This window comes from Ursus maritimus, unplaced genomic scaffold (genome assembly GCF_017311325.1).
Source record: "Ursus maritimus isolate PB19 unplaced genomic scaffold, ASM1731132v1 scaffold_17, whole genome shotgun sequence".
Taxonomy (NCBI): Eukaryota; Metazoa; Chordata; class Mammalia; order Carnivora; family Ursidae; genus Ursus; species Ursus maritimus.
The window spans coordinates 55,053,850-55,067,131 of NW_024424119.1; the positions used below are offsets into that span (position 1 = coordinate 55,053,850).

At 58.7% G+C, this 13,282-nt stretch overlaps 1 protein-coding gene across 1 annotated transcript in view; it reads left to right on the forward strand.

The window, feature by feature from the left end:
• Nucleotides 1–13,282, forward strand: part of LAMC3 (laminin subunit gamma 3) — a 56,821-nt gene that overhangs the window by 20,564 nt on the left and 22,975 nt on the right. The window contains exons 4-11 of the mRNA XM_040632076.1: nucleotides 1,352–1,518; nucleotides 3,524–3,712; nucleotides 3,790–3,907; nucleotides 5,737–5,835; nucleotides 7,530–7,666; nucleotides 10,003–10,113; nucleotides 11,958–12,150; nucleotides 12,339–12,457. Coding sequence (XP_040488010.1) covers nucleotides 1,352–1,518; nucleotides 3,524–3,712; nucleotides 3,790–3,907; nucleotides 5,737–5,835; nucleotides 7,530–7,666; nucleotides 10,003–10,113; nucleotides 11,958–12,150; nucleotides 12,339–12,457 — 1,133 coding nt within the window. The remainder of the gene's footprint in view (nucleotides 1–1,351; nucleotides 1,519–3,523; nucleotides 3,713–3,789; nucleotides 3,908–5,736; nucleotides 5,836–7,529; nucleotides 7,667–10,002; nucleotides 10,114–11,957; nucleotides 12,151–12,338; nucleotides 12,458–13,282) is intronic.

The window sequence follows — 13,282 nt, forward strand, 5'->3', positions numbered from 1 at the left end:
TCGCACACCTGATTTGGGTCAAACCACTGGGAGGAGGCGCTCTCCATGGATGGCGGGCTGGTGGCAAGCTCCAGCGCCTGCTGTCAGGGGGCTTCGGGCCAGAGAACATCTGGGCCCCAGCTGTCAGAGCCAGACCACCCTCGGGCCTGCAGCTGGCTGGGGGGCAGGTGGGCTGGTACCCTGAGTCCCACAATGGCCTAGAAGAATTTCATTCTTTCCCTGGGGGTCAGAGGGCTTCATGGAGGAGGGTGGTGTTTGCAGACCTCCCCGGGGACATGGGCGGTCCCTTGTCCCAAGACCAGGGATCACCATCTCTCAAGACTGCTTGGTGTCCACCTCACCCCGCCAGAAATGCTGGGGCGTTCCCTGCCTACCAGGGGCTCCCGTGGAGGAAACAATGCCCTGTGCCCCCCCCAAGCCCTGTGTCCCCAAAGTAGAGAAGACACTGGGGGTGCTGGCAGCGGTCAGCAATTTCCTAACACCCACTGAGTGCGGAGCATGGAACGTAGCTTACGGGAGCCACCGCGTGTCCGGGGGCGCAGGGTCTGCGTGGAGTAGAGCAGGCGGCAGATTCTAGCCCGGCCACTCAGCACCTGTCCTTCGTGGCCTGAGCCTCTGTTTCCTCATCTGTGAAATGGGGGCGGGGGTGGTCCCTCCCACTGCAGCAGGGACGCTCCCACAAGAAGGTATAAGCTTGGTTAGGGGCGGCACAGAGGAAGGCTGGAAGCTGGACGTCGTGGTGGCCCCACGGGCTCACTTGTGTCTGCCCAGTTCTGCCAGTCGCCTGTCCCTGTGGACAGCTGGATGCAGTGGGACGCGGGCCCCAGGGGCTGTCCCAGAGGCACAGACTCACCGCAGACTTGAGATGAGTTGGGGGCCGTCCTCGGTAAGGAGCGACCTCTTTCTCACCCCTGTAGACACGAAGGAGGACTGCGTGAGGCAACTCGCTGGCTGCCCCCTTCCTCCACCCCGCCTGGGGGCTGCCCTACCTTCCACCTGGAGACTGGGAGGACTTCTTTCTGGGTCCCTCTCGGCTAGGACTCCTGCAGCAGCAGCCTCGCAAATGTTGCCATTCCTAACAGCTGGCCTGGGATAGCCTATGTGTGCCTCAGTTCCCCCACCCGTGGAATGGGAAGGATAGCAGGCTCGTGAAGACCCTGGGTTTGTCCGCGGCCGGAGCTCAGAAGAGCGCAGCGTGGCCAGCTTTCCGTTACTGTTGCCCCCCCGGGCTCATAGTAGGGCTTCCCTGCAGCTCCGTCACTGAGCGGCCGGATCAGGGGCTACCTGGATGAGCCCCTCCTCTGACGGTGCCTTCCCCAGTTTCTGGACCCCAATCTCCGTGTTCCCCCAGGTGCAAGTGCAACGGGCACGCCAGTGAGTGTGGTCCCGACGCGGCGGGCCGGCTGGTCTGCCGGTGCCAGCACAACACCACGGGCACCGACTGCGAGCGCTGCCTGCCCTTCTTCCAGGACCGCCCGTGGGCCCGGGGCACGGCCGAGGCTGCCAACGAGTGTGTGCGTGAGTGTCCTGGGACTCTGGGCACCGGAGGCCAGAGGCCGTGGCTCTGGCGGGGGAGCAGACTCCCTGAGACCCGGCAGCAGGGGCTGCTCCTGATGCTAAGCCCCCCTGTCGCTGCAGGGATGAGGAGGGGCGGGGAGAGAGCGGGAGGGGGCCTGTGTTCCTCCGTCTTGCCCCTACAGAGCACAAAGCGATCCCCCAGACCAAATCCCCAGGTTGAGCGGCTGTGGGCGGGAGGGCTGGGAAGGCCCCCCCCGCTGTTCTTTGTTTCAATGGCTCCCACTACAGCTGCTAATGAAAGCCAGAACAGAAGGCCCCAGGTCCTGGGGGGTGCTGACCTGCCCACCCAGCCTCTCCCACGGCCCCCCAGGCAGCCTTTGATGTCCTGGTCCCCATGTGATGTGGCTTTGACCACAGAACCTCAGAGCCAGGCTAGAGAGGATGGGGCCGGCATACCTTCCCCGGGGACGTGGGGCTGCACACAGTGGGGTTGGGACTGTCCGTCACCATCAGTCCCAGCCCCCACCCCAGCTTCCCAGGGCTCCGAGCCCTGACCTGCCCCCCTGATAGTCACCTGAACTGCTTTGGGCTCCCCGTGTGTAGCTGGCCATCACCGGGCCCTGGATCCCGACTGCTGGCAGCCAGAGCTGGGGCGGGGAGGGGGACAGCCTGTCCTGTGAACAGCGTAGTGCTGCCTGCGGGAGCTTCCCAGGGCCACCGTGGTCCTCATGGGGTTCTGTTGCCCTCACTGGCCTGCCTCCACCAGGAAGCCCTCCCTGGGGCCAAGGAGGCGGTGCTGGCTGGCTCACCCATTCTGAGCCTGAGGCTGTCTCCATGATGGGGACACAAAAAGCCAGACCACTTCTTCTGTCATGTCCTTGCCCAGTGGTCACATCTCTGTCCTCTCCACCATCAGCCGGGAAGCCGGGGCTTTGTGCCTGACCGCTTGCCACCCCCCGGCGCAGGCAGCCCTGAGCTCGGCCTCACCCAGGTCCCTCCAGCCCACCTGACTGTATCCTGTGTAGTCTGCCTTGGTCCCAGCCCCATCACCCCTTCTCCAGGCCTGACTCTCCCCCTGCCCTGCTAGCCAGCCTCCAACCCGGCTCCACCCGCGGCCTGAGGCCCTTGTAAAGTGCCAGCACAATTACTCCCAGCCCCTGGCGGACCCTCCCAAAGCTGGCCTTGCTCCAAAGTGAAGTCTACTGACCATGGCTGTCTGGCCTCCCTGGATCAGGCTCTGCTGACCTCTTGACCCCATAGCTGCCCCCACATCCCTCCCTGTCCCGTCAGGTGGCCCATCAGGTGACCTGCCAGCTGCCCAGCACTGGGTAGATCTTCTCTGGCTGTCCACGGTTTATGCTGTGGCCCTCACCTCCTGCCTGGGACTCCCCCCGCCCTGAGGACAGCCCGTCGGGTCCCTCCTTCAGCTCCCAGAGCCTCCCTGCAGCCCTCTGCCTGTAGGACTTCCACTTGCTTGCTGCATCTGGCCCCTGTCAAACAGTGGGCAGCCCTGTTCGTGCTACTCGCTGGGCCCCCCAATCTGGGCTCACCATGGGAGTTGAGACTGCCGGAGCGACCCTTAGTACATACTCCTTTTTTAATGAATTAGTGAGTGAAGGGGTGACCTGTATTTCCGCCTCGGAATAACCTCATGGTCACTAGGAGCCAGGTCTATGCAATTCTTAGGGCTGAGAGGATCCACGGGACAGCTAGGAGTGAGCCACACGGCCACTCCAGAAGGTGGCCAGCCGTGATCCGTGCCTGCGGATGGTGTGTCCGGCTCTCCTGGGAGGGTCCTGGGTCTTGGGGCCCCCTTTGCTCTTGAGAGTCCTGTCTGGGAAGATCAGTCGACTGGTCTCTATATCCTTGATCAAGCTGGGCCTGCACTCATCCTGGACCTTCCTGGAGCTGCCGGCTCCTTCATCACCAGGAGGCCGATGGGCCCAGCCTCCCCCACCGCTGGGCGCCAGCCACTCACGCGCCGCCCCCTGCCTCCTGCCCACAGCCTGCAACTGCAGTGGCCACTCGGAGGAGTGCGCCTTCGACCGGGAGCTCTTCCGCAGCACGGGCCACGGCGGGCGCTGCCTCCGCTGCCGGGACCACACGGCCGGGCCACACTGCGAGCGCTGCCAGGAGGACTTCTATCGCTGGAGCCCTCGGACGCTGTGCCAGCCCTGTGACTGCCACCCGGCAGGTAGCAGGCCCCACCTCCTGGCCCCCGCCCCCTGCCCCGATCGGGGCCCCCGCTGCCCTGTGCCCTTCCTCCCCCAGGCTCCCTGCGCCTCCAGTGTGACGCCTCGGGGACCTGCGTCTGCAAGCCCACGGTGACGGGCTGGAAGTGTGACCGCTGCCGGCCCGGGTTCCACTCGCTCAGTGAGGGAGGCTGCAGGTGAGGCGGCCAGGGCAGCGGGTGTGGACGGCCACGCAGGGCACAGCTGGTGGACTGGACATGAATGCCAGGAAGTGGGAGGAAGAGGATAGTAGCTGTCTTTCCCTCCTTCCTTCCATCCCTCTGTCCGTCATTCCGTCTCATTCTTACCCCAGTCCCCCCAGTCCCATGCAAGGACTAGAGACACTCAGTCCCTGGAAACTGTGAGACAGGCCATGAGTCCCATGGAAGCCCGGCTGGTCTTGGGGGTCAAGGGCAGGCTTCCCACGAGAGGCACGGAGTTCTAGTGTGAGGCCTGAGAAGGGAGGGCTGCCAAGATAGGGCAGAGGGACAGGTGTTCCAGGTGGAGGAAGAGCACATGCAAAGGCTCAGAGGCAAGTGCAAGGCAAAGCTCAGTATGGATGAGCGGGGGGTACAGGGCAGGAGGGTGCACAGAGGAGGACGGTCCGAGGGGCCTCGGAGGCCTCAGGAGGAGCTGTGGACAGGCACGAAGCAGGAGTGGGATGAGGTTGGAGGCTGGGGTAGAGGCTGCAGCAGGAACAGCTGGGAGACGTGGCAGCTCACACTAGGGTTTGGCCACAGAGAGGCAGAGAACCGGACAGATTGCAGAGCCCCTTGGAAGGCAGAGTTGGCAGGAGGTGATCATCAGGGAGCAGAAGAAGTAGGGGTGAAGGCTGAGCCCCTACCCCTGGGTGTAGGGAGGCCATTCACGACAGGGAGCACAATACGGGGGGAGACTGAGTCTGCGGTGCTGCTGGGGCATCCAAGGGGAGAGAGACAGACGGGCTCCCCGGGTCCAGACCTCAGGGGTCTAACATGCCGGTCTAACCCAATCACTTGATTGAGAAACACCCATGACCGAAAAAATAAAGCTCTTAGAATCTCAGAAACACTTAAACGAACTTGGCTTTGGTTACAACAGGCTCTTTGTGTATTTGAAAGGCAGAGGAAATGCATTGGGGCTGGATGGGGAGTCTTGGATGCCCCCACAGAATATTCAGTGAGTCTAGGCACAACTCTGGCCATGAGACAGGAACTTGCGTGTCTCCCCAGGGTTTCTCAGGCCGCTGGGCCTTTGCATATGCTCCTACCCCGGAGTATTCTCCTTGCAACCCCCTGCCTCTCCTGGCCTTGTCGAGCAAACCCCTCTGCTTTCTACAGCTCTCAGCCGAGGTATCACTCCCCCAGGAATTCTTCCCTCTACCTGTCCTCTTGTCCCTTACCCCAAGCTCCTTGGTGTACCTATAGCCTTTCGCATTTCCTCACAGAACATATCAAAATACAGCACCTACCTGTTTGCTTGTCAGTCTTCAGTTGACTGTAGGCTTTGTGAGGGCAGGAACCATGTCTTGTCAGATGGCGGATGGATGGATGGATGGATGGATGGATGGATGGATGGATGGATGATTGGATGGATGGATGATTGGATGGATGGATGATTGGATGGATGGATGGATAATTGGATAGATGGATGATGGATGGATGGATGGATGGATGGATGGATGGATGGATGGAAAGGTGCATAGATGGGTGGGTGGGTCAATCGATAGAAGGCTGGAAGGATGAATAAATGGATGGGTGGTTGGAAGAATGTACAGGTGAATGAGTGGGTGGGTCGGCAGATGGATCCTTCTTCAGGTGAGTGGATGGGTCCCTTCCTTGGCAAGGTGGGAGTAGTAAAAGCCAGGCGGCAGGCTCTTGGGTCAGCCTGCCTCCTGGTCCTCTAGGGAATGGGGAAGGATGGAGAAGTTCCCTCCCAGGAGGATGGGCTAGCCTCCCTCCAGAACCGCTCATCGGATACCTTTCCTACCGTCCCATCTCCTTGGCAGACCCTGCGCCTGCAGTGCGGCCGGCAGCCTGGGCACCTGTGACCCCCATGGCGGACGCTGCCCCTGCAAGGAGAACGTGGAAGGCCACCTGTGTGACAGGTGGGTGAGCCGACCCAACCCTCAGCTTGCTGGGAGTGACTTCGGGGCTTGTGGTGGGAGAGGAGCAGGGGCAGGGTCCGTACGGACCTGGGTGATTTCACCGCCTGTCCCCCTTCCTGGAGCACCATGGGTCTGCCATCCTTGAAGTTATCTGAAGGTTTCGACACTGTTTATACTTTTTTGAAAGATTTATTTATTTGAGAGAGAGAGAGTGAGCACGGGAGGGGAAGAGGGAGAAGAAAAGAGAACCTTGAGGGGGTCCTCCTGAGCCTCAGTTCGCCTGTTTGTGAAATGGGGCGGCTTGAGGAGATGTGTTCCTCAGAGCTGGCTGGGCATCGGGGGGTCATTGACGGCTTCTTACGAACCCAATACGTCTGCCCCGGCCAGCTCACACAGAGCCCCCAGGTGCAGACCAGAGTCTGTGAAAGGTTTCTCCAGGGCTCCTTGGAGAAATGGCTGATTCCGGGGCTGGGGCCGGGACCATGCCAGATGAGCCCAGAGTGTCTGGTCATCACAGAGAGCAAGGAAGTGCTTAATGAAAAACAAAACCAGATGGAAACGAACAGAAAAAACTCTAAACCAAGATGGGGGCCTTTGTCAAAAGGACACAAGCACCAACCTGAAAGAGCTCCCAAAGCTGGAACGATTTGAACAACAAAATAAATAATGACGGTGTTGGATCATAACCCAAAGAATCAAATAAATACCCGCGAGTCCACACTGATAGAAACAGATGAGGGGAAAATAAATATACCGGCACGGAAGACACCTCTTCCTGGCAAAAGAATTCTAAATAATAAATGTAGAAGGAAGGGGGGAAATAGGGAATCGGTTCGAATTTCACAGTAACGGTCACGGGCAAGAGCCGTCTAACTGGGCAGAATTTTAAGGAGAAGCAGGATGTTTGCATTGCCCCAAGTATCTCCCTTGCAAAATATTTGGTAATTACTGTGGTGGTCTCAGCGTGTGTCCACACGTCTTTAAGACCCCACTCTCCGGGGGCTGGGGCTTAACTCCCCGCGCTGCCCGCTGCATTTAGCGACTTTGTTCTGATGGCGAGAATGTGGCCATTTTGCGGTGCAGGAGCGCGCAGGGCGGGCAGCACCTTGACCAGCCGGTGAAGGTCAACACTCGCGGTGACGTCACAGGGGCGTCGTTTACCCCAATGTGATGTGACGAGAGGGACACTTCCCCTCTATTTCTTCCCCAAACCCATGGCCCCCGTCTAATCATGAGACCGCATCAGAGAAACCGAATTGAGGGGCATTCTACACAACATCTGACCGCTACTCTTCAAAAGCGTCAAGGTCGTGAATGCCAAGAATACCGCACAGACAGGGGGGGGGGGGGGGGTGGCTGTGGTCCTGGATCAGATCCAGGCCAGGAAACTGGCATTGGTGGGAAAAGGGCAGAAATCCTAATCAGATCGGGAGTTTAGTAAATCAGCGAACTAACGTGACTGTTTCGGCGTGGTTAAGTGCGTCCTTGCAACTTGGGGTGTTGGTATGAGGGAAAGCTGGTGAAGAGGCCCCAGAACTCCCTGCATGATCTTTGCAACTCTGGTAAATCTGAAAAAATATATATATATATTTTTTGAAGTGTCCCCAGTGATTCTGACCTTGATCTAGCTGGGATCCCCTGAACCTCCCTGACTCATTTGCCACCCCCGCTCCGGGGGCATGTGCTCCTTTCAGATGCCGCCCCGGGACGTTCAACCTGCAGCCCCACAACCCGGCCGGCTGCACCAGCTGCTTCTGCTACGGCCACTCCAAGGTGTGTGCGGCCGCTGCCCAGTTTCGGGAGCACCACATCCTCTCCGACCTCCGCCAGGGTAGGAAGCGCCTCTCATCCCCCCACAGCAACCTCCCCGGGGGTCTGCTCCCCGCCCAGGCAGGGGATACCCTGCAGTGCTGGGGGAAGGGGTGGGAAGGAGGGGGCAGCCTCAGGCTGCAGGGGAAGCATCTCCCACGGGCACACACACACACACACACACACACACACACACCATGCAAGATGTGCCCCTCTCCACCCTTCAGCGCTCCCCAGGACCTACCTGCACACCTTGGCTCCCTCCCTAGCCTCCAGCAGGGTTGGGGGCAGCCTTTAGACCCTGTGGGGGGTTTCTAATCAGTCTATCAAGGTTGGCCTCCCTTGACATGTCCTAGTGCTGGGGATTCACGCTCAATCCCCTGGACTATATTTATTGAGCACTTGCTGTGTGCCATGCACTGTGCTGAGCTCTTTACGTGCATGGGAACCCAGAGTCCTTGGAAGGTAGGTACTGTTATTCCCATTTTACAGATGAGACCACTGAGGCCCAGAAAAGGTATGTCACAGAATTTAGTGGTTGGCCCCCAGGTTTGTCTGCTCCTGAGTTTTGCTCTCAGCTACTGGGCTGGCCTGCTGTCTGGGGGCAGGGTCCAGGGCTGCCATGGTGCCCTGGGTCCCGACTGTAGCTGTGTGGACGCACATCTTTGGAGCCGGAGGGCGGTGGAGCTCTACATTAAATCACAGCCTACAGGGGCCCCTGCCCTGCCCCCACAGACTCCCCCCACCCCTGCATCTTCCCCAGGCAGGAGATGGGTGTCAGCTCTGGGGCGCCCCAGACACGGGGGCAGTGCGCCCTCTGCTGGACACTGCGCAGAAAACAGGACTGAGATGGGACCCGCCTTGAGGTCACCTGGCAGGGGGTCTAGGGTGTTAGCATCAGACGGGACTCATTTTATAGACCCTAAGAACAGTACCGTTTTCTGTTTTCACGTTGAGCCCGGCGCTGGGTTTGGTCCGTCTGTCTCAGGATCTCGTGTACCTCGCTGTGACCCTCAGGCCACAGTCCTCAAACTTTTTTGGTCCCTGGATCCCTTCATGCTCTTGAAAATTACCGAGGACCTCCAAGCACCGTTCTTTACGTGGGTAGTTTCCATGAGTATTTTCTGTATTAGAAATGAAAACGGTTATTTAAAAATAGTTATATATTAATTCATTTTAAAATTACTATAATAAACGTATAACAAAATAATATGAGCTTGTGAAAAATATTTCTTTTTCAAAAAGACAAAAAGAGGGGTGAGCACTCGTGTACTTTCACACATCTCTTTACAGCTGGATTAGTAGAGCTCAGTGTGTTGTGTTAGCATATGACTTGCAGTTTCTGGAAAATTCCACCGTGTGTTGATAAGACACAGCATGAAAGATGCAAATTTCTTCTTAGTGTTACTAAGAAGTTAGCTCGACCTCGTGGGCGCCCTGAAAGAGGCTCGGGGATCTCCCGGGGTGTTCAGACCAACTTTGAGAACTGTTGCTGGGGCCATAAGTACCCCATTGTCCCCATTTTGCAGATAAGGAACTTCAGAGAGGCAAAGTAACTTGTCCAGGGTCACACAGCCAGTGCGGGGCAGAACCTAGTCTAGCACCCAGGAGCTGCAGACCTCCTCTTTCTGACTTCTTTCCCTTCATCCCTCCCTCCTCACCCTTCCGGCGCCCCAGGGGTCGGGCCTCCACCCCATTTCCCAGCTGCTCCCTTGAGGTCACTCGTGCTATGCCGGACTCTGCTTGGTGTAGTGCCGTCACCAGAGGGAGGGTGGGCAGGACTGGGGATGGGAAGGTCTGGGTTCTCATCCCAGCTTGAGCACTTCCTAACCCGGTGGCCTCCCTCAGTGCAGTAGGGCTAATGACTCATGCCTCTCAAAGGACAGGTGTGGTGAGGTCTCGGGTGAGCAAAAGTCCAGTACTGTTGGAGATGGCCCCAATGTCCCAGTGCCCCATGCTGGGGTCTCCAGACTGTGTCCTTACGTTGTGTTCAGAGCCCACCGAAGGGGCAAGGCAGGCTCCGAGGTGTGACCTCGCCCTAAACAGAGCCAGCACCCCTAGCTTTCCCACTTTTCCTGGGGCTACCTCCCACCCTAAGACCCCCATCCTGACCCCGGGGTGGGGGCTCTGAGCTGCCTGGCTGTGGGCAGCACAGAGCATCTGCTAGCGCCAGCTGGCTCTCACCTCCCCCCCAACGCCCACCTGTTTCTAGAACAGTCTCCCCCCACACACCCGGTCACTTGTTTCAGGCTGTGCTCAGGCCTCTGGGGGCCATCAGTGCACCCCTGGGAAGGGTGTGAAGGGGGGCTGGAGGCCACCCTCCAGAGCCTCACCCGGCCGTGTCTGCTTGCTGTCCAGGAGCCCAGGGCTGGCGGACCGGAAGTGTGGGGGGCCCAGAGCATCCTGCACGATGGAGCCCGAGGGGGCTCCTCCTGAGTCCAGCAGATGAAGAGGAGCTTACGCTGCCAGGTACCTGCCAACCCCAGGCAGGGGCGGGACTGCCCCACGTCCATTTCCTGCTATGACAGATGAGCACCAGCCCAGGGGCTAAAAGCAATGCAAATACATTCTCTCCATGTCCCGGAGGCCAGAAGGCTGAAATGGGTCTCCCGGGGCTAAAAGCACAGCATGCACGGGGCTGCTGGGGTTCGAGGGCAGAACCCGTTCCCTTGCCTTCTCTAGCTTCGGGAGGCCTCCGCTTGAGGCCCCTCCTCGTCTTCGGGAGTCTCTCCCTGTGGTAGCTCCGTGACACCAGCTCTACTCCCTCCCTCTTCTGTGCAGGGAGGGCTTTGTGATTACCCTGCGCCCAGGTGAATAATCCAAGATAATCTCTCTACTCTAAGGTCAGCTGATGAACAGCCTTCATCCCATCCACAGTCTTAATTGCCCCTGCCATGCAACATAGCACATTCACAGATTCCTTGGATCAGGACATGGATATCTTCGGGGGCCATTTTTCCACCTACCACACGCCCTGCAGGGTCTGCTGGGGGCCCCCCCGCCCCCCGCTTTTTGATCAAGGCCTTGCCACCAGACTCCTTCAGGGCCCCAGAAACCCCTTTATACCTCCCATCAGCCTCTCACTCTGTCAGGCCACGGCACCCTCCTTCCAGGGTCCTGGGATTCCTGCAGAAGCAACAAGTTCTAGATTATTCTGAATCACCCCACCAAGTAGGGCAACTTTGGTCTCCTGGAAACTGTACCAGACCTGGAACCAGGATCCAGGAGTCCATTCTTAGCTCTCCTGGGGCCAGATTCCAGGTTCACTGGCTTCCCCAACCCAGTCCTGCCCTTGACCTCCCTCTTCAAGAAGGGCTGGAGTGATGGTGCACAGACATCTGGCTTGCTCTGTGGCCACAGCACCCAGGCAGGAAGCAGACGTCACAGGGGTCCTAAGACCCCCGTCCTGGAGCAGGTGCTCCGAGCTCAGAGGCCCGAGGGCACAAAACACGCTCTATTCCGTGGCTGCTTTGTTGACAGGCTTAAGAAAAAGTTTTTTGCTTAAGAAGTCTTTGCTGGGTCCTGTGCTGGGCACAGTGCAGTGGGTGAGGCAGGTGGACGGATTCAAGCATTTTTATTTCATGTCTTGACATGCACCATGTTCAAGCAACACGCTCTGCCCCCTACTGATTCGTGAGTGCCGGGACACAGGAGGGAGACAGAGCAGGGAGGGTCCGGTGGAGCCCTTTCCTGCCACGTGGGGGTTTTTCAGCTGAAGCAGTTGGAAGGCCGTGATAGGGCCCCTGGCTCCTCTGTGTTCCTTAGAATGCCACCGCCGTCTTTCTGCTCGAAGCATGTTCTGACGCCCGTGGAAAGCGTGGCCTCGGGGCGGTCAGCGCCTCTGCTTAGCCGTACATGTAGCAGGCTTACCTTGTACGCGCTCTGAGCCCCACTAAGCTCCCCCACGCGTGGGGCCACCAGCAGCTCCTGGTGGGGTATTGTGAGCACAGATCGGGACGGGGACGGCTGGGTGCCACCACTGTGCGCGATGCACGTGTCTGCTTTGCTTCCAGAGACTCCATTGTCCCATCAGGCTTCTCTTACAGAACCCAAGCTCGAGACGGTGACAGCAGAGCAGTAGGCCAGGCGTGGGGCCCTGTGTTACTGCAGGGACACAGGGCCATGAAGCCGGCCTGCAGGGGGTGTGGGTGGCCGCGCTCAGCGTCTGCTGTGCAGGGAGCCTTCGGCTTTCTCCGTGCTGTAGCTTTATCTTGTTTGAATATTTAATTGTCAATAAAATCAATATACTGTAGGCACTTAAAATCTTGGAAATCAAGCTAAGTAAGTGAAAACAAGCCTTCTCTTGTCTTCAGAGAAGTTCCTGGGAGATCAGCGGTTCAGCTACGGACAGCCCCTCACACTGACCTTCTGGGTCCCCCCCGGGGGCTCCCCACTCCCCGTGCAGCTGAGGCTGGAAGGGGCGGGCCTGGCCCTGACTCTGCAGCACTCCAGCCTTTCCGGGCCCCCGGAAGCCGGGCAGCCCGGGGAAGTACGGCTCAGGTTTGAGTAAGTGTCTTATGTGTCTTGCTGTGTCCTGAGCGGTGGGGTGGGGCAGTCAGGGTGGTCCCTGAGGTCTGGGCACACTTGGATCCTCCTGTGGTCTGGGGCCTCCCGCCCTCTCCACCCCTGCTGGAGGCTCCTTGGCACCACCTGCCCCCAGCCTCGGGATCTGGTTTGACCCCCTCCCCTGCCAGGTTGCAGGAGACCTCCGAGGACGTGGACCCTCCGCTGCCCCCCTTCCACTTCCAGCGGCTGCTCGCCAATCTGACGGCTCTGCGCATCCGGGCCGGTGGCCAGAGCCCAAGCCCTTCTGGTCAGTAATGATAAGGACAGCCCCCATCCCCAGAACCATCCTTCGTGCATAGCCTTGCTGAGTCCCCACAGCAGACAGGTACCAGCCCTGTTTCACCACAAAGACATCCGAAGGTCAGAGAAGTAGGACCCTTGCCCAAAGTCATGTAACGGGTGAGGGCCAGGAGGGTAGACCCTGAGGACAGAGGCGGGGCTGTACAGGTAAGGGGCCCGAGGAAGGACAGCTCTAAGAGGCAGATGTGTGGCCACGAAGCAGCCAATTCCACCACTGTCAGAAGGCGGGACCGTTGAGGGTCCTCTGTGGGTGCTGGGCTCAGGGGCAGGTCAGGATCCCAGAGTTGGCTCCTCCTGCTGGTCATTGGTGGTATTGCCCCTAAGCCACCCTGAGAGCGGCTCTGGTTTCTGAACGTTCTCACGGAGGGGGCTGGGTCAGGACCCAGCTTCCAGGGGAATTTCTCACCCTGCTCTCATGGTGATCGTGCTGCTGGTCTCTAACTGTTCCTGGTTCCTCCTTCTCTCCTTAATGTACTTTCTCCTTCTGTCCTCTGCCCCCCCCCATACCCTGGGTGTGGGTATAGACTGGACATCTTCACTACTCCCCTTTTAGAAGAGGTATGTCACACAGAACACCCCTTTACTATCTGGAGGGGAAACTTAGAGATAGCATAACCTACCCAGACACAAGTTTCTAAAACCAGTATAGTATCCTAGTTGTAGTAGACAGAGCAAATAAAAGGAAAGCAAATGGCCCACGAAAGTAATCATCGATTTCCAAAGTGTCAGTGCTCAGGCGTGACCACACTGGACGACAGAAGGAGGTAATCAG